At 55.3% G+C, this 20,897-nt stretch overlaps 1 protein-coding gene across 8 annotated transcripts in view; it reads left to right on the forward strand.

The window, feature by feature from the left end:
• The first annotated feature begins 1,950 nt into the window (after nt 1–1,950).
• Nucleotides 1,951–20,897, forward strand: part of TTC7B (tetratricopeptide repeat domain 7B) — a 188,274-nt gene continuing 169,327 nt past the window's right edge. For 2 of the 8 annotated variants that reach the window (XM_059688198.1, XM_059688189.1), the window contains exons 1-2: nt 1,960–2,280; nt 20,571–20,725. In XM_059688198.1, coding sequence (XP_059544181.1) covers nt 2,160–2,280; nt 20,571–20,725 — 276 coding nt within the window. In that variant the 5' untranslated portion in view covers nt 1,960–2,159. Of the gene's footprint in view, nt 2,281–20,570; nt 20,726–20,897 lie in introns of all 8 variants that reach the window. The other 6 variants (XM_059688157.1, XM_059688174.1, XM_059688212.1 and 3 more) reach the window with 6 other exon arrangements.

The raw sequence follows: 20,897 nt of genomic DNA on the forward strand, positions 1-20,897 counted from the left end.
CATGGGCACAGGTGTGGGAAGGAGCCCAGAGACCAAGAGGTCCCGCACTCTGGCTCCGAGCAGTGAAGGCTCCGAAAGCTCTTTCCCTCTGCTGGGTCAGGCTGGCAATGTTTGTCAGCCTTTGCTCTCAACCCTGTACCCCAGCAACCTCAGCGCTCAAGCAAACGGTCCGAAGAGTCCTCTGGTGGGAAGAGTCCATGGTGGCCTGCCCTGAAGGTGGACGCCTCGCAGGCAGTCGCTGTTGTGTATTTATTCTTGTGCTAAACCCTAAAGGAAACCATTTGAAGGCTGATTCTAGACCTTGGAGATCTCCAGCTTCATTCATTCATTCATTCATTCATTCATTCGTCACTCTCTTATTCAAGCTCCTACACTGTGGCAGGCCCTACACTGGGTGGAAAGGGTACAGACACACGAATGACAGCTCACATTTGTTGCACTCTTAAGGCAAACCAACACTGTTTTATTGCTTTACCTGTATATTCCCATTTAATTCTCAACCAGCTCTGTGGGGTAGGCATTACAGCTGAGGCGCTGTAGGTTTGGAAGGCATGGGGAGGTTAAATACCACTGCCCAGGCCGCACAAGCTGAGTGAGGGTTCACACTCCACTCTGCCCTGTGCAATCATAGGCCGTGTCCTAGAACCTATCAGCTAGCTGGGCAGAGAGATAGACGCCAATACTGTACACGACAGTGCGGCAACTGAGGCCGTGTAAGCATTACCTGTTATTACGGCAACGTTTGCTACGAGAAAGTCCTACCCCGGAGGAGATACCACTGCTGTGGGACCACCCGGGGTCTGCCGGATGTTGAGCAAGGCTTCGTGGGGACCTTTGGGCTGGGTCTCAAGGAATGAACAGGTACTTCCCTCCTGGCCCAGAGGGGAGAGAACATTCCAGGCAAACATCTGGAGGGACAGACGCTGTGCTAGAGATGACAAGATAGGGGCCTGGGGGAGGGGAAATGCCTCCGGCGGAGATTCCTTCTCCTCCCCTCCCTATACCCCCTCACTCCCCCTTGGTGGAACCAAAGGGACCAGGGCACCAAAGCGCCCCCTGTTGAAACTTTGACCTTCTGCTCCCCCTTTCTGGGCTGTCCACAGTGTCTGAGGTCCATCAGGTCCCCCTTCATCACCTTGTTGGCCTTGGGGGGGGGGGGGGCATGCCTGAAGGTTATGCTGGTCACAGCAGAAGGCTGCTCCTGATGTTCCCGCATCACATCTCTCAGTGTCTGCATTTCCGCCTCCTCGTTGGTAAACGGGGCGGGGGGGGGGGGGGGGGCAGGCTGCTGCGGGGAGGAGAGGTACCCTGCAGCGACAGCCAGAGCTCCTGGGAGGCGGGGGAAAGCCCAGGAAGGGCTGCTGCTGCTGGCTTGGTGCTTCTCCTACCCGGAGTTCCATCCTCACGGGGATCTCCGCTCCACCGAGGCAGGCGTTTTGTCTGTCTGGTTCTCCACTGTATCCCCAGCACCTACAACAGTGCCTGGCACACAGCAGGTGATCACAACACAGCCACTGAATAGCGGAAAGAAGGCGCCGCGGGGGCACCTGCCCCCAGCCCTGGGTCTCCAGGGCCAAGGCGAGGAAACCCCACTGGTGACCGCATTCTCCCCAGAGCGCAAGGCAGCCGGCCCTTTGCCCGGCTCAGTTCAGCTCCCCAGACATTCACGGGGCCCCTCCCTGGGCAGGTGCTGTGCCAGCCCACCTGCGGACTGGGTGGCGGCCAAGGTGCCCGGGCAGAGGGCGCCTCCTCGGGGGCACATGCCAACCAGGCCCCGGGGAGCTGCTGGACACCCGAGCCGGCAGGACCAGCTCCGGCAGGCCCGCCCGCCACCTGCCCCATCCCGGCCCCCGAGCCCCCGAGCCGGCCTGCGCGGTGACCTTTCCCGGGGTCGCTGGCCTCTCCAGGCCCCGCCTGCGCCCCGACTGGCCCGGCTGCGGCTCCGGCCCTGGCCGGCAGGGGCCGCTCCTCGCGCCGCCGCCGCCGCCTCCCCGCCCCTTGCCCAGCCGGCGCTCCCGTTACGCCGCGGAGCCGGGAGCCGGGAGCCGGGAGCCGGAGCCGGAGCCCGAGCCCGAGCCCGAGCCCGAGCCCGCGGCAGCGGCGGGAGCGGCGAGGGGGCGCCGGCGGCGGCGGGGCCTGCGCGCGGGCGGGCGGGCGCCATGGCCTCCAAGAAGGCGGGCTCGCGGCTGGAGACGGAGATCGAACGCTGCCGCTCCGAGTGCCAGTGGGAGCGGATCCCCGAGCTCGTCAAGCAGCTGTCGGCCAAGCTCATCGCCAACGGTAGGCGCCGGGCCGGGCGGCGGGAGCGGGGCCTGCGGCGGGTGGGCCGGCCCCAGGCGCAGCGGGAGGGCGCAGGGCGCGGGCAGGGCGCATCGGGGCCGCCGGGGCGCCAGAGGGGAGGGGCGTGGGGCCAGGGCCTTGGGAGCCGGGGTCCCCGGGAGTCACGCGTGGGGTGTCGGGCCGGCGAGGGCTCCTGTGCGGTCGGTGGAGGGGGTCTCAGGAGTCCGGTGCTGACCCGGGTGCCAGGGGGTCAGCGGCCGGCCTTGGGGTTCTAAGAAGTTGGAGGTGATGGGGCAGGCTGCTCCCCGGGACGTGGGTGTGTGTGTGTCTGGGACTCCAGGCTGTGTGCCTGGTGTACTCAGGCAGGCAGGCTGCATGGATAGGGGTGTTGAACAGGGACCCCTGGGAAGTATGGTTTGTAAACATATGGGTGAAGGGGCTGCAGGCGGAAGCTCAGGCCTGGGCTGTGTGTGGGGTGGTGAAGGCGGGCTGAGATGATTGTCCTTGGGTTGAGAGAGAGTAGGATGTCCAAGCTGTGGACCTAGGGAGTCAGGTTTGGGAAAACGGGGGAAATAGAGGCGGGGAGCCAGGAGGGACAGTCCTGTAGGGACAGGTGGGGATGGGGTTGAAGACTATAGGGAAATGGGGTTGGCTGGGTGAGGGCTTGGTGCCTAGGGTAGGGGAGGGGGGTTCTAGGGAGTCACTGAGTAGGAACCTGGTGCCTGGAGTTAGTCCATGACCCCACTGCCTGAACTGGTACTTGTACCCAATCAGGTCTAAATTGCCTCCGAAAAGCCCATGTGAGAGCATAGCTCCGCGTGGCCTTATTTGTTTTGGAAGCAAGCACTGTTGATATCTGCTTGTCTTTTAGTACCTGCCAAAACCACAGGCACCAGTGGACTGGTGAGAGGGCAGAGGTTTTGTCTCGTCTCATCTCTGGCTTCCGGAGGCGGGTTGACACCTGTGGGCTGAGCAAAGGCATGAAGGAAGGCATGAAGGAGTGATAGTGCTGTAAGGAAGGACGTCCACACTGTTTTCAACCTCCTCACCTCAGAGGACCCAGGAATAGGGAGGGATGCCACATGTCCGCTTCAAGAATGGTTTCCATGTGTGCCTTTTATGGTTTTCTTGCCTCGAAACGAGGACTTGCTTCTGCGTACTCTCAGACGTGGTGCCCCATGCTGTGGGCAGGTTTTTTCCTGGGCGAATGCAGCTGTCAGGACCAGGTCAGGGACGTGGAGGAGGCACAGACCTGCCTGGGCCCAGCATGCTGAAATGGAAGAATGAATTCTTTGCAGCGAAGTTAGCATTTGAGGAAGGGGTGTTCCGTCCCGTGGGCGCCCCTGGCAGCTTGACCTCGTCCTTCCCGTGAGGCTCACTAGCTTGCCCTCTTGCTTCTCCTCTTCTCACCTGCAGCGTTTTTTCTCGTTTCTTCTTGGAGTTGGGTTTACTGTGTCGCTTCCCAGCTATGAGGGCATATAATACCTCCAGGGTATTATATGACCACGTTAGGATTAAAGGGGTTCATTTGTGAGGCCCCTGGGTTTTTCCATGAGAGCCACTTGTCTCCTGGCTTATTTGTTCATTTATTCAACCAGTATATGCGTGCCCACCACTGGCCAAGCCCCTGCTCTCACGTGCTCACCCTCCTTTGAGGAGACAGACAATAAATGTGGAAGTTAATAAATAGGATGGCTTCGGAGAGTAAGCGATTTAAAGAAAACAAGAGTTGGTGCAGCTGGGAATGATGGGTAGGGGAAGAAGGCAGCTCAAAGCACAGTGGTCTCTGGAATGAGGGGAAATGGGCTTCCGGTGGCATGGGCCCAGCTTACCTTCACGGGCCTCTGGACTTGTCTCCCTTCCCAGGGCCTTGTCCCTGTGGCCTAAGCCACGGTCATTAATGGGTGTTGGGGCAGGGAAGTGAGTTGAGGGGCACTGTGGCCCGTGGGTCTGAGTGCAAGGTTGGTTTTGGGAAACTCATGAGAGATAGATTCCTGCTCCAGAACCCACATGGTGAGCAGCAGCCACTGAGGGCAAAAGGTCACCAGACCTGAAAAGGTCAAAGAGATTGCTCAGGAAGATTAACAAAAGCAAAGCAAAGAAAAAGATGAAGCAAAAACAGAATTATTGTGGCACTCCTTTGGGGTTCCGAGAAATGTTGGAAGGAAGTTCCTTCCCTTCCTTTGGCTGATAGGGGCTCCCCTGAACCAGTGGTGGGACTTCCTCCTGATTTGGGGGCATCAGCTCCCCCTCAGATGCATTGGATGTCAAGTTCTGGGTAGATTTGAGAAAACCCTTAAGCTAAAGCATTTGTTGCTTAGAATAAGGAAAGTGAGTTAATGCCGTGTTTGTAATATTAAGGCAGTTACTGTGGAGGTAGCTACTCTGAGCCTCAGTTTCCTCATCTTAGAATGAAGATTAAAAGCCTAACTTTGGTCCAGCTGGCGTGGCTCAGTGGTTGAGCGTCGACCCATGAACCAGGAGGTCTCGGTTTGATTCCCAGTCAGGTCCCATGCCCAGGTTTCAGGTTTCGGGCTCGATCCCAGTAGAGGGCATGCAGGAGGCAGCCGTCGATGATTCTCTCTCATCGTTGATGTTTCTATCTTTCCCTCTCCCTCTCTCTGAAATCAATACAAACATATGTGTAAAAAGAGGGGGGCAGTTAATGGTGGGCTGGCCCCAGGGTCTCCTTTGGAAACAAGGATGAGGTTTAACTGCGAGTCCGGGGTGAGAAGGTGGCGCTGTTGTTTAGAATGACTTCTTTGGACACTCCCCGGGGGTAGCCGTCTCCTGCCCTCAGACACCAGGACCTCCGTGACCCTCCATCCTGACCTTCCCAGGGCGGTCATCCCGCTTTCAGATCTCGGTCCTGTCGTAGGACATGCTTTTGTGGCCGACCATATGTCCTGATTTTTGAATTCAAGACATTCACTGGTTGACAGTCACACATGGATGGCTCTGAGTTACACATCGGAGCTCATGGTCACTGTAGTCAGGGCAGAAGGGTTGTGACCCTGGGGCTACGCACAGTGGGGCCAGGGCTGCTCAACTTCTCCCTCAGCCTCCTCTTTGGAGGGATTTCAGGCTCCGGATGGGGAGGGAGGAGGACTTCTGACATTCCTTCCCTTGATCAGCCAACCTTTCCTCCCTTCACCGTGGCTGGTAGGGCCTCCTGGATCGTCTCGCTCACCTTGTGACTGTCTTTCCACCTGTGCCCGTGCTGTTTGGCTCTGGAAGCCTCTCCGCAGGTCGGAAGCCTACCTGTCTGTCAGGGTCTGGTTCAGATCCGTCCCAGCTGTCCTTCCGTCACAGGAAAGGTGGTTTGCCTCCAAGAAGACAATCATACACTGTGAGAACCAGATGGGGCCTGCGAGACCACACTGTAGAGCAATTTTCTTTTTCTAAATATATTTTTTATTGATTTTAGAGAGAGAAGGAGGGATGGGGTGAGGGCGAGAATGAAAACATCGATGTGAGAAAGAAACATCGATTGGCTGCCTCCTGGTGATCGAATTTGCAATTTTTTGGTGCATGGGACGATGCTCAACCAGCTGAGCCACACCGTCCAGGGCTGTGTAGCCGTTTTCAAACTGTGCTGTGGAGGAACCCCTCGGGAACATGCTGTGGGTCCTGGTGGCTGGTGGGCAGGTCTCACTCACTGGAGCAGTGGCACTTTTCTGGAAAGTTTCCCTGGAAGGGACAACTAATAACAACTTAAAAAACACAGTTGAAACCCACCGGTGTAGTTCAGCCTCCCCATTTTACAGACGAGAAAACAGGCCCAGAGAGGGAGGTGTCGTCCTTAAAGCCACCAGCCGGTGAGTGGCAGAGGCAGGCAGAGTGGGTCAGAGGTCTGGCCCCAGTGTTCAGTTGTGTCAGCTTGAAGTGTGGTTCTGTGGTTTCCTAACCAAGAGAGTAACGTCACTGGAGAAACCCCGTTTGTACCGTGTTGCCACACACCCAAAATCCCTTTTCTGAAACCCTTGGGGCCACATATGTTTCAGAATCCAGAAATTTTCAGCCCTGGCCGGTGTGGCTCAGTTGGTTGGGCATCATCCCGTGCACCGAAAGATCTCCAGTTCGATTCCCGATGAGGAGACATGCTTGGGTTACGGCTTAATCCCCGGTCGGGGGCATGCAGGAGGTAGCTGATCGATGTTTCACTCTCACATTGATATTTCTCTCTTTCTGCCTTCCTCTCTCTCTCTAAAAATCAAGTAAAAATTATTTTTAAAAGAGAATGCAGAAATTTTCAGAATATGGTACATATGCTGGGCATTATGTGACACTCCCAGGAGGGTCAGGGACAGCCCTTCCTAATAAAACCCCTCAGTATTTCTGCATCAAAACATATGACCAGTCCTTGCAAAAGGGATGCATAGCCTATCAATGGCATCATGTTGATCAGTTGAGGTTTTGCTGCCCAGTAAGTTAACAGCTTTTGGGTTTTAGAGAATTCTAGATTGCAGAAATTATGGATAAGGATTGTGAACCCGAAATAATAGTGCCAAATTTGTTTGGTAGTTGTAAGGACCGAATGAAAAACAAAAACAACAAAAAAACCACCAAAATGTGCTTAAGATGCCGCTGCCTGCACGGAGTAAGCCCTCCGTGGATCTCAGCTGCATCTCATAGTGGTGGGCGTGGTCTCCCCTTTCCCAGGTCGCCTCCCTGGGCAGGCACCTCCCCTCACATTGGTGGTCTTGGTGGTCGGCCTGCACAGGACAGGGGATCCTGGTTTTTCGTGAATGAGCCATTGGGCTGAAAGCCCATTGTTGGCGTGTTGTATGGGATTGGCCCACAGACAGAAGGGAGGCCTCCTGGGCGGTTGGAACAGGCCGAAGGGAGGCAGACGAGGGCTTCCAAAATGCAGTGAGGGCCAAAGGGCAAGTGATGACGACCCCTGAGAAGTGGAGTCCTGCAGGGACCGGTGTTTACCTTTGGGGCTGCTGCCATCGAGTGAGTGTCCGCCAGCCAGGGGCTCCCTGGTTGTCACCCCAGCATTCTCCACCGCCACTCCTCTTCCTCCCTCCTGGCTGGCCTCCGGACAGTTTGTTCAGCTTTCAGCCCCCACCTGCCACGTGTCTTATGTTTTACTGGAGGTGGGCTCTGGGTCCACCCCCTTGCCTGTGATTAGTTGAGGGATGAGCATGTGACTTCATTTTAGCCAATGACATGTACATTTGCTCTGGAAGGGGCTTCTGGGAAAGGTTTTTCTCATGGTTGGGAGTGATGTATACTTGCTTAAGAGGGAAGGAGCAGGGCCCAGCCAGGGCCTCAGTGGTTGAGCTTGGACTTATGAACTGGGGGGTCACTGCTTGATTCCCGTGGTGGCAGGTTCCAGTGGAGGGAGTGCAGGAGGCAGCCGATCAATGATTCTCTCTCATCATTGATGTTTCTGTCTCTTTCTCCCTCTCCTTTCCTCTCTGAAAGCGATAAAGACATATTTAAAAAAAAAAAAAAAAAAAAGAGGGAAGGAGAATGGTCTCTCTCTTTCCCCTGGAAATTGTTCATGTTTTTGAGGCCTGGAGCTGCAGCCATCTTGAGGGCACCCGGCCCAGCGGTGAGGCCGACCCAGGGAGAGTGGTGGCGCAGAGACAAGAAGAACATGGCCCCTCGTCACATTGCTGACCTTCCCTGGGCTGCCTGTTCGGAGAGCTGATAAGAGCCTCCTTGGTGAAGCCACACGAGTCAGGTGTTTGGCCCTGACATGCTGCTGACATCATTCTAACCCAGGGGTGGGCAAACTTTTTGACTCGAGGGCCACAATGGGTTCTTAAACTGGACCGGAGGGCCGGAACAAAAGCATGGATGGAGTGTTTGTGTGAACTAATATAAATTCAAAGTAAACATCATTACATAAAAGGGTACGGTCTTTTTTTTCAATAGTTTTATTCATTTCAAACTGGCCGGATCCGGCCCGCGGGCCGTAGTTTGCCCACGGCTGCTCTAACCCGTGCACCACGTTCCTTACCCGGAGCGCCCGCCACTGCCGGCAGCTTCGCCCTGGGCGCTCCGTCAGGCCTTCGCCTCTGGTTCACACTGACCTCACGTGGGATTCCTGTCCCTCTGGGTGACCTCACACTTGGCAGATGCTGCAGGGTTGCAGGCCTTTGACTTGCGTGAAAGCCAGCGCTTCCCATCTGAGAAGCCAGAAAGAGACAAGAGGTTTTTTTGAGGCATCCCCCAACCATCCCCATCAGCCACCAAGACGAGAATGAGCAGTGTCTGGCAGATGGATTAGATCGGTGCCGCATCAACTATAAAGAGAAGCCACAAGCCACAGGAAACCTAATGGCCTGGCTGCAGCCTCTGCCGACCTCCAGGCTTGTCTGTCCCTGCTCAAGCGTAGCGTTGGTGGAGGTGCCAGAACCAGACAGAACAGATGTGTTTTGGTCCTTTCGGAGGCCTGCCAGACCTGGAGTCAGAATCCCCGGGCATCTGTCCTACCAGTGCCCTTGAGCACATCACTTGATCCTCGGGAACCGTAGTTTTCCTGACTGCCCGGGTGTTAAAATAGTGCCAGTGGGTAAGAAGAATGAATAAGCATTTCCCGAGCTTCTGCTGTGCACTGGGTCCTGGACATGAACGTGCACACGGACCCCAGTCCACCAACAAGAGCAGCTGCAGGAGGAATGGAGCAGACTGAGGCTCGGAGATGTCTATTGAGTTGGAGGCTCGCCCACTTCTGAGTCCAGTTCCATTATTCTTTCTATCTCGCTGGTGTTTTCATAAACTTGCTCGATCCCAGAATCGCCACGCTGGCTTGTTAGAGTCCAGATTTCTAGACGCAGCAGGTCTGGGGTGGGCGATGCTGAAGCTGCTGGTCCGTGGACATGCTCTGAGGAGCTCTGGGCATCAGGGATTCGCAGACCTCGCCTCCTCAGGGGTGATTCCCTGGGTCCAGATGGGGGCTGGAAATCGGCGTTTTTTTTTAAAATGTTGTTGTTGTTAACCCTCACCAAGGCTATCTTGCCACTGATTTTTAGAGAGAGTAGAAAGGATGGGGGGGGGGCGGGGGGAGACAGAGAGAAACATCGATGTGGGAGAGACACGTTGATTGGTTGCCTTCTGCATCCATCTGCAACCGGTATGTGCCCTTGACTGGAACTGAACCCGGGACCCTTCAGTCCATAGGCCGTCGCTCTGTCCACTGAGCAAAACCAGCTAGGGTGACATCTGCATTTTTAAACCAAGCCTCGGGTGATTTGTGTGATCAGGCAGGTCTGGAAGCCCCTGGCCTCAACCTCAATCCGTAGCATTTAATGAGCACTTCCTGTGAGGGGAGCCCTGTACCCCAAGAAATAGAGTGACCAGGTCACCTGCCACAGGAAGCTTACAGCTCTGGGCAGCTGAGTCACCGGGGCTGGGCCCGAGCTTCTGCTTCAGGAGGTCTTAGTGGGGTTGGGTTCAGGAAGCAGGATTGTTCACCAGGTGATTGTGGCACAAGGTCTTCCAGGAGCAAACTGTGGCCATGATTGTCCAAGGGGTGGGACAGAGTGTCACCCTGCAGCCTGCGGGGAACAATGGCATCCCTCACAAGGCCGCAAGGAGCACCTGATTTACGGGGGCTGAGAGCAGGGCGGGCTTATGTGGCAATGGGTAAGGCATGGCAGAGTGCCAGGAGGAGGGTCTTGGGCAGAGAGTGGCTTTAGGGTAACTGACTCACCTTAGTTGCCCTGAGACTTACGTGGTTTTAACACTGAAAGCAAGTCCCACATCTGGGGGATGCCCTCAGTCCGGATAGCAGGACAGTAGTTCACCCTATTGGGCAGAGGCAGGTATTTTACCAGAGGGGAAAGGCGCCCGCTGCAGCAGAAGGCAGTGGACTTGGCCATGTCAGACCCGGGTTCGATTCCTGCTCTGCCACTTACTGCTGCCCGGCCTCGGATGAGTTACTTATCTTCTGTGAGCCCCACTCTCTATCTCAGAAGTTGTTTTGAGGAGTGAATGAGACAATGAAGTTTCCAGCACCGGCGTTATCACAAGCAGCCCTGAAGCAGGAGTATTGTGTGTGGAAGGAGGGTCCCGCTACCCAGTGCTTCACAGGGAGAGGGGACGCGGGCAGGATAACAATAGGAACAAGAACAGCAGAGATGTGCTGTGGGGTGGGGTTCCTGTCCTACTGGACTGTGACTGAGGCCTGAAGCTGGGTCACAGGACCAGTAAATGCACAACCAGGGCTTCAGCCGGTTCTGACAGCTCCCCCGACCTCCTCTGCCGGCCATCCATTCACACGTTAGTGAGCCCGGGATAGCACGTGGGGGTGCGGGGTGTGTAATGAGGAGGCAAAGATGAATGAGACCCCTGGGCTGTCGGCCCCATGAGGTGGGGATATTTTTACTATTTGTTCATTATTAAATCTCAAGCACCAATAACACGTTTGGCACACAGTAGGTACTCAAGTCATTGTTAAATGAACAGCTTGGCCTCTGCCCTTAGGGAGTTGAGTTGGATGCATTCACTCATCGAACACCTACCCAGCACCTACTGTGTGCCAGCCCCCATCCTGAGGACTGTGAAGGCAGTGATCTCTAAGACCATCCTTGTGCTCAAGTCCAGTACATAGAGACGTGGCATACATGTAGTCAGGGCTAGAGTGGCAGAGGGACGAGGGCTATGGAGGCCCATGGGAGGGTGTGCCCACCCAGGGCGTGGTTCCACATCTAAGAGTCTTGGTGTTACCCTGAGGGTGACGGCCCGTGGCTCTGCCTGCTGGGGCTCTGCGTGAATACTGGCTGTGATGGACTGCTGTTTGGGCTAACTGCCTGTGACCTCATCCTGTTTCTTGTGTAACTGTAGGGTGGACACTTGCTGAGTGGCCCTTTCCAGGGCAAGATTCCGGTCCCCTCTGCTGACCTTCCTTGTCTCTCTCCTCTCCTCGCATAGAGCTGGCTCAGCCCCTTTGCTGTGAGCCCTGGCTCCCTTGAGGACCTGCTGTCTCTGGCCCTTGCAGGGTCAACACCCAAGTTAGCCAGCCTTGGAGGAGTGCCAGCCGGCGAGGGGATGCAGGCAGGGGTGCCAAGCCCAGGGACCTGCAGTAAATGCCACTTTTCTTTCCCTGGCCACCAGGCCAAGGGAGTCAGCTCTGCACGGAGTCTTTGTCCTGGAGGCCTGGGGAGGTAGGTCTCCCAGGCCCTTCACAGCTGTCCCACTCCCCAAGGTCGCCTTCCTGCCCCTGCCCCACCACACACACCAGTGTGTCCAGTCTCCCTTCCGCCTGGAGTCTCACTTGGAGACATTCCTCAGGCCCAGCTCAGACCTCACTGGCTTCCGACAGCCTCTGAGTGTACCGGGTGGTCCTTCCGTACCACATGCCGGGCTCGGTGGTTCCTATCTCCCCGCAGACCATTCCTCTCGAGGGCAGGGACTGGGCTGCAGCTTTGAATTTTCAAAAAATGCTTGTTGATAGTGTGGGTGTGCGTTTAACTTGCCTGCGTGGAGCTGACTTCCTCAAAGAGCCATTTCCAAGCCTTCTGGGCTGGCCTGATAACGTGCCCCCTGCCCTGCTAGAGTCACTTCCTGCACTTCTAGCTCTGGGGACAGGCCCAGCCAACGGCAGGCTAATGACTTCCCAATTACCTTTTCTTTCCTTAGGCTGGGTTTCTCTAGGGCAGCAGTTCTCAACCTGTGGGTCGCGACCCCTTTGGGGGTTGAACGACCCTTTCACAGGGGTCGCCTAAGACCATTGGAAAACACGTATATAATTACATATTGTTTTTGTGATTAATCACTATGCTTTAATTATGTTCAATTTGTAACAATGAAATTGGGGGTCACCACAACATGAGGAGCTGTATTAAAGGGTCGCGGCATTAGGAAGTTTGAGAACCACTGCTCTAGGGGAAGAGTGTGTGTATGTGTGTGTGTGTACGCGAGCAGGTGCACACGTGTGGCCAGGGCAGCGGAATGACTGTCTTTTGTCCCACACACGACTCTCCCGTCCCCGCCTTCCAGCTCCTGACTTGTGTGTGGATATCTGGCACGAAGCCTGGATGCCAACTACCAAGATTTCTCAAAATACCGTTCCTGACAAATTGCTTTGAGCTCTTTAATCTTTGACTTCTGCCGTCTTTGCCTTTTAGTCAAAAATTCCAAAGAGCCAGGCCAGGCCCTCTGCACTGGGTCACAGTTTGAACTAAGGTAGTGGAGGGGGAGCAGCGAGGCCCTGAGGTGGAAATGCCAAGACTTGGGTCTTTCTCAGCAATCAACCCCCCTCCTCCCCCCCGGCACCTCCAGGAGGGGCCCAGTCTCCAAAGGCGAAGGCACTTGGGTGGGCCCTGTTGTGAGGGGAGAAGCACCTGTGGACTCATTCCGGAAGTACACATGGAACCCCTGCTCTGCGCCAGGCAGTCCAGGTAGAGCATGAATGTGAGAGCGAGAGGGTGGACGTCAGAGCCAGGGTGATCGGCTACAAGGATTTTGCTTTCACTTTGGATGAGATGGGAGCCATTGGGGGGTTTTGAGGGGAGGGTGACATGATATGACTTACATTTTAAATCAGGTGTGGGGTCCTTGGCTAGCTTGGCTCAGTGGATAGAGCATCGGCCTGCGGGCTGAAGGGTTCCGGGTTCGATTCCAGTCAAGGGCACATGCCCGGGTTGCAGGCTCAATCCCCAGTAGGGGGTGTGCAGGAGGCAGCCGATCAATGATTCTCTCTCATTATTGATGTTTCTATCTCTCTCTTGCTCTCCCTTCTTCTCTGAAATCAATATATACATATATATGTATACATATATATATGTATATGTGTGTGTGTGTGTATATATATATATATATATATATATATATATATATATATTTTTTTTTTTTTTTTAAATCAGGTACGGGGACAACTAATGGATATTTTCTAGTTGCGGCATGTGCCCTTCTCTTCTCCATCAGCTGCTGCTGCCGGAGGAAAGCCCTCGGCCTTGCTGGCCACTTATGCTTGGCGACCAGTGACCTCAAAGGCGCTGCCACTCTTCCGGCCTGTTTGGATTCCCACTTTCCAAAATGTCCATCTCAGTTGTTCTTGTCTCTTCGGAGACCTCTCACATCCTCTGGACGCCATCCTGTCACTCCTCGCTCATGACCTTGCCTCATTCTTTATCGAGGAAACAGAAACAATTAGGAAACCCGCTCATTTCCGACCACCGCGGCCACCGCTCTCCTCCCCCACTGCCGGGGTTTCAGTTCCTTCCAAAGGGCCGCAGCCCCTTCTCCGCCTTCGGCCAGGATCCCCGGTCCTCACCCCCTCAGGACGTCGCTGCTGCGGCCACCCCTCCTCTCTCCTGGTCACGTCTGCCTCTCTCTTTCCCGACCTCTCCCTGCAGGATACACAGGGGCCTAGACTTCCCTGCGAAACCTGCATTAACCTCCCGTGGCTGTCTCATTGCCGCGTCTCCTGATCCTTTTCAGCGAAGCCTCCTCAGCCTCGTCCCGCCCTCCGCCTCTGCCCTTGGGCTTGTCTCCCTTGCGCATCCCGAGACCTCTGATGCCCAGGTCACCCTCTGGGCGGCTAATTGCCATGTGTAATGAATGTTTGTTCTCTTCTCTGCCTTAATATTCCAGTTGCTTTTTAAAAAAATATATTTTATTGATTTTTTACAGAGAGGGAGAGGGATAGAGAGTTAGAAACATCGATGAGAGAGAAACATGGATCAGCCGCCTCCTGCACACCCCCTCCTGGGGATGTGCCCGCAACCAAGGTACATGCCCTTGACCGGAATCGAACCTGGGACCCTTGAGTCCGCAGGCCGACACTCTATCCACTGAGCCAAACCGGCCAGGACAATATTCTAGTTGCTTTTAACTCACTTGACCTCTTCCTCTTTCCGGAAACTTCCTAATCTTGGTTTACGTAACGGACACGGTCCTGGCTTTCTCTTCCTTAACCTCCTGCTCTGTCTCCTCCGTCCACCGACGAGTTCTGTACCTGGATGTCAAATGTCCTTTACCTTAGTCAAAGCAGAACTCTTGGTGTTACTCCTCCTCGCCTCAGTAAATGGCAAAATGGTACCGCTGTTCACGCCCTTGTGCAACCTGACAGCCAGGATTCATCTTTAATCCCTCTCCTTTCCTCATCCCCAATGCATTGCTTTCCTGTTGCCATAGCGCAAATGTGCCGGTTTAAAACAATGCACATTTGTTTTCTTACAGTTCCGGGGGTCAGAGTTGGAAACGGGTCTCAGTGGGCTAAAATCGACGTCAGCAGGAGGCTCTGGCGCGGGCTCTGTCCTGGCCTTTCCCAGCCCTACAGGCTGCCCACATTCCCTTGGCTCGTGGCGCCTCCTCCATCTTTAAAGCAAGCAGTTTAGTCTCCTCCAGGCGCCGTGACCACTCCTGTGCCTTTGCCACATCTCCTCTCTGACTCGGTCCTTCCTGCTTCCCTCTTCTAAGGGCCCAATGTGCCCACCCAGATAACCCCCCACTGCCAGGTCCTTAACTTCATTATGTCGTGGGTTCCAGCAACGGGGACGTAGCCAGTTACTGTACCTTCGACCCGAATGTCCTCACTCACCCTTTACTTCCTTTACACGCCACTTCTTGCCCCACCCGCTGTCTAAGTGTCTGTCGCCTCCCACCGGATTGCCGCAGTGGCCTTCTACCCCTTTCTGCTCTTGCCTCTGCCTGGCTCCAGCCTCGAGCTCGTTCTCCACACAACAGACAGGGAGCTTTTCCAAACCTAAATCAGATCATTTCACCCCCCTGCGTACCCCCCCCCCCCCGCCACCCCGAAGACTTCCAGTCGCACTTCGAATGATGCCACGCTTTTTACCCCAAAATACGAGAATGTCAAGGTCTGCTTTTACCTGCCTCTCTGACTGCCCCCTCCCCGATGGCTTCCTCTGCTGCAGCCACCGTGGCCTTCTTGGGGTCCCTGGAACACACCAGCTGTGTTCCCACCCCAGGGTCCTCCATGCGCTGAGCCAATGTTCTCTCAGCCGTTTGCACGGCCGACTCAGTCTCCTCATCCACGTCTCCTTGGAGACTCTACCTGGTCTGACGACCCATCTCCAGTGGCCGCCGGTCACTCCTGTCATGCTTTAGTTCTCCGCACATCCTGACCGCTGTCTGGCCTTTTCCTGTTTGTCTCTTCGTCCCACCTGCCTAGGAATGTAGCTCCATGAGGGCAGAGACCTCCTCTCTCTCAGGCTCTGCTCGAAGTCCCTGGAGCTCGCAGGCCCTGAATGAATGCTGGCTGGTGTGTGCATGTGCAAAGTGCTTCGAGGAACATGACTCGCTCAGGCCAAGAGCGCCGGGCAAAGCTTCTCCAAGGTGACCCTGAAATGCACCCCAGAGGATGCCTGGGATTTGGGCAGAAGGGAGGGAGGATAGCAGGTCCAGGCAGGCACCCTCCGCAGAGACAGATTGCCATGGCCTGGGAAGGTTGCCGAGAGCCTGGAGGGTGTGTGCCTGAGAGGCTGGTGGCCCGGAGCAGTGGCAGATGGGCTGTCGGTGGTAACCACAGACCTAGAACTCCTTCACTTGGTTCCGAGGTGATGGACTAGGTCCTGTGTACCCTCCTGTATACCGGCCAAGCTGCTCTAGGTTTTTAAAAAATTACCTGGTTGTTTTGTGTAGGTAATGAATGCATGTGGTAGTAACGATCAAACATTTAAAAAGTATATAGTGGCCCTAGCCGGTTTGGCTCAGTGGATAGAGCGTCAGCCTGCGGACTGAAGAGTCCTGGGTTCGATTCCGGGCAAGGGGACATGCCCAGATTGTGGGCTCAATCCCTGGTGTGAGGCGTGCAGGAGGCAGCCAATGAATGATTCTCTCTCATCATTGATGTTTCTCTCTCTCTCTCCCTCTCCCTTCCCCTCTGAAAGCAATAAGAAAAAATATATGTATTTTTAAAAAGTATATAGTGAAAGGTAACTGCCTCCTGCACTATCTCCCTGCCCTCTCCTCCCTTCCACAGAAACAACCACTGTTTGGACTTTCCCGGGGGGCCCTTTTAGGCATATGCTGTGTATCTGTACATTCTACAAACATTTGTTGTTGGCTTTGTTTTTACACATAATAGTGATACACTGCACACCCTAGTTGGGGTCTCTGTCTCTGAGGTTGTTATCTACTATATAACAAACCACCCCAAAACTCAGTGCCTTAAAACAGCCAGATTCTGGGCTTGCCAGGGCTCGCTGTGCGTCCTCGGGCAGCTGCGGGTCAGCTCAGTGTCATCACTGCCCTTGGCTGGGCTTCTCACCTGGCCCTCCCGCCTCCCAGGCCCAGGCCAGCCCAAGCACGTTCCCATGGCGGCCGCAGAGAAGCAAGAGGGAAGCAGAAGCGGCTACGGCCTTTGCCAAGCGCTGTGTGCGTCAGCTTTGCCACTGTCCTGTGATCGGAGCAGTCACGTGGCCACGCCCAGGTCCGTGCGAGAGCCACAGAGCCTGTGGGTTCAGGGAGGCAGGACCCGGGGCCCTGAGGGCCGTCCGGCCGCCACAGGCTTGTGTTTAGGTCTGTTCCTTCGTGTCATGGGCTCACTGTGTCCCATCGCGCGGGGGCCACCGTCCATTCAGCAGGACACCTGCTACCTCTGTCCTCTGCTGTCACCAGGGGGGCGCGTGTAGTAAACATCCCTATCTGCCCATCTTCGCGCCCCAAGCGCACGTATCTGTGGGGTAAGTTGCTAAAACTGGAATTTCTGGGCCAGACAGTTCAGGTACAGCGATCATGTGGCAGATGTTGCTAAATTGCCCTACAGCACCTGACTGTCTGTTTTGTGTCAGCGCTCTGTGCGGGGGAGTGGAGGAGGGCTGACCAGCACACAAACTTAAGACACCTGTAAGCTACCTGCGACTTACAAGAAGCCAGATGAACCCGAGGATGGAATTCACTGAGGTCACCCTGAGACTGAGACAGGAGAACCAAGAACTGGGCCGTCTTTGCTGGGTAACAAAGGGGCCGCTGAAGAACCAGTTCCCGCGTGAATAGGGGCTTGTTTTTTCCTCTTGGATCGGGGCCCCAGCAGGAATGGTTTGAATAGGCCTCAATGCTTCTCTATTGACATACAAACCGAGTCCTGGAGATTTTTTTGTATTGATATCAAGTACTCCCTGAAATAGAGTAGAAACCCTAACTTTCCCCCCCCTCCATCATCTGATCAAATCTCTGTGCCAGCTGCTTATCCCACAAGGGAGAGGGCTGTGAGGAAGGGACAGTCACCTCAAGTGGCAAAGGTCATAACCCCTCCGTCCCTGGGTGTCGGAGGGAGGCCGGGGCCGCCTGGGCGCTGCACTGTGCCAGCCACCGGGCTTACTGGATTGGGGATCGTCCGTGTGGAGATGAACCAGGGGACCAGAGGCCCCTCCCGGGGGCTGAGGCCCATGCTAATCTCAGGAGCGGTCTCTATTCGATGCCAGGCTTTAGCCCGCTAACAGCCACTGGAGAGCTGGTTCTCAGCCTCACTTAAACCCCCCAAAATGGTCATGGGGTGGGGGAAACCAGCCCTGGGCACCCCTGAGCTTCTCCATCCTGGAAGGCACGTCCCGGCCGCATTGCAGTCCCGCAGCTCTGCCTGCTCCTGTGGAATGCCCCGCTGTGCCCAGCTGTGCCCTCCTCAGTGCCTGGGGAGTGGCAGCAGGAAGTAGGGGAAGAGAGACTGAGACTGAAGTCTTCCATGAGGCAGAATTCTGCTGTCAGCATCCCCGTTCCCCTGCTGCCGCCAGAACTCTCCCGGCAATCCTGGCGCCGACCTGGCTTGTTACCCGGTTCTCAGGGACCACTCCTCTGTCGCCTGATGTCTAGTGTCTTGAAAATTGTTTTTATTTAAAAATATAGTCTGTCATGTTTTTGTGGGTTTCCGACGGGAGGTTAAATTTGGTCTGTCTTGGCTGGAAGCGAAAGTCTCTTCTTACCATTTTGATGCTCTTTTATTTTGTATTTAACTCTTTGATCTGAAATGAACCTTCTTGTATGCCCAGAGGGGTCTTTTCCCGTTGTGTCCCACTGTCCCAGCACGCAGCTGGGCACACCATTGGGCATGAGCAGCGGCTAGGCGGCGCCCTTTCTTCTGTCGCTGGTGGATCCTGCCGCGAGGCCCTTGGCAGGTGCAGCCAGTGCCTGTGGTCAGGCCGCCCCGCCGCCTTCACCGTTAGCAGTGAGCCCCGCAGCCTCGATGTAATTGCTCTGGCACGAGAGCTCCTTGCTGTGGTTAAGATCTCTGCCTCCTGGTTGGGAGAGTGAATGGCAGGGAAATCACCTTTTTGCAGGGGAATAAAGAAAACAATCTGCTTGAGAGATTAATTGGAGCCTGGAAATTTAAAAAAGTTCAAAAATGGTTTTGTAGCGGCCATGCTGAATTTCAATTTAGATTGTAAGCTCTTCGCCCGGAGCGTGCGGCTCCTTCCAGAACTAAGGACCTGATCCTCACCCACCTGGCAGGAAACTCCCAGGACCATTCCCCTCTTCCTCTCCCTGCCCTTGATGGTTCAGCTCTAACAAATCACTTAGGAGTTCCCCAAACAACCAGGCTGTGCCATGCCTTTGCACATTCTGTTCCTTCTGCCTGGAATGCCTTTCCCCACATTTCCCACCCTGAAACATACATCTGTCACATGTGCATTGTATTGGTGTAGCACAGTCAGGTTCTGTTGTAGCAGTACTTCTTGTAAGCCTTTAAGATTGTGCATGTGAATGCCCTGACACTCGCCAGCAGGCCTTTGCCTACACCCCCTTCACCCCGAGCCCTGGGTTTCTTTATTAGCAGGATTTCCGTTCTGGGAGGAAGCTGCTTGTTACCTTCGTCCCTGACGGGCGCTGCGGCTGGTCCATCCACTGGGTTACACTGGCGCCCCTGAGCCCTCGGCCGGCGTAGCTTTATTGTTCGCTGGTGGGGGACCCTGCTGTGGGTCTTGCCTGATGTCCTCGCGATTTCCTTTTTCTTCTTGGACAACCGAAGAACCCTTGAGCTCAGATCTCTGAGTTAACGCTGCCCGTTCTGGTGTTGCTTAGCTCCCCCCGGGGCCCTCGGCATCGTCTCTGGCAGTTACTGTTGGCTGCTCAGAGCACAGACAAGGCGCTGCTGGGAACGGGAGACCTGGCAGCTGTGGGTCGCTGAGCAGAGGGCTTGGAAAGGCTCTCGGTCCAGCTCTTGGCCTTCGGAGGCCCCGCCGCCGAGTCTCAGTGAACTTTGTGTTGCACCAATACTAGACCTACCGTGGTTGTTCCTCTAGGACCGGCACGCTAAGATCAAGCTGAGGTCCCTTCCGGCCACTAACCCCAGTTGGGGTTCTTTTTCCTGCACCCCAGTGGTAACTATTAGCATGGGTTTGAGGTACATCCCTCCAGACTTTTTAAAGCTGCTTTTATATTTGGACACAATGAGGTTCTGTCCCACCACAGAGGAAATAGACCGTGCTCAGGCTGGTGTTCAGATTGTTTGGTTTTGTTCAGAACAGCTTGGATGTGTGGATCCAAAGAGCTGCCGCTGGAGTGAGCTTTTTATTCTATTAACCAGCCAACAAAGTCACTGCTATAAGTATTACACTCTTAGGGATAAAGCCTTCGTACAAACATTCCCTGATATCAGTGTCTGTATAGTTCTTTAAAACATATTTTTATTGATTTCAGAGAGGAGGGGAGAGGGAGAGACAAAGACATCAATGATGAGAGAGAATCATTGATCGGCTGCCTCCTGCACGCCCCACACTGGGGATCAAGCCCGCCACCCAGACATGTGCCCTGACCGGGAATCGAACCATGACCTCCTGGTTCATAGTTCGAAGCTCAACCACTGAGCAACACCGGCCGGGCTGTTGGTATAGTTTTGACTTTTGGACAAAAACAGACTACCTGCATTCAGCTTGTTTTGGCACAAGCTTGTTTGAAGAATCTGACTGTACAGACATTCTCCTGGCTCGTATCCGTGTACCAAGGACATAGAACACGGCGGGCTGGGAGGTTCCACTGCATCGCTCTCAGGAAAGACATGGGTTGGGCCCTGTGTGTGTTTGTAAAGATCAGACGGAATGAATCACAAGGCAGCTTTATGTCTTTCTACTGAACTGGCGCTCTCTCCGTGTTACTGTATCTGTCTTTCTAGATTCCGTAATTTTGTGACAAAAGAGGACAGTGCTTGAGCCCCTCTGCCCCCCCCCCCCGTTTGAGTGCGTACACTGGAACATTCTTACTGCTGCCCGGACGGCACCCTAAGATGGTGCCTACTTGGGCCCCACCTGAGGTTATGAGGTTCCAGGTGGGCCCCGTTGGGGGCGTGGAGCAAGGGGGGTCCTGAGGCCCTGGGGGGTTCCCAGCGCAGAGACCGCTCCTCGCCCACCTAGCCTCTCCCTTTGTCCTGACAGATGACATGGCAGAACTCCTCCTCGGGGAGTCGAAGCTGGAGCAGTACCTGAAGGAGCACTCCCTGCGGCAGGGCGCCAGCCCCCGAGGCCCCTGGCCCCAGCTGACCGAGGTCCGCAAGCACCTGACCGCCGCCCTGGACCGAGGGAACCTCAAGGTACCCTGGGCCTCTGGGACGAGGGGAGGCCATGGGGAGGTGCTGGCGCCACCTGCTCTGAGCTGTGTGGTTGAGGACGCGCCCATGGCCACCTGGGCGGGGTTGGAGCCTCTCCCTGCCAGCTCCTGTGTGATCCATGGGCCAGCCCCCCGCTGGCGACCCCTTGGGGGGC

This window comes from Myotis daubentonii, chromosome 1, assembly GCF_963259705.1.
Source record: "Myotis daubentonii chromosome 1, mMyoDau2.1, whole genome shotgun sequence".
Lineage (NCBI taxonomy): Eukaryota > Metazoa > Chordata > Mammalia > Chiroptera > Vespertilionidae > Myotis > Myotis daubentonii.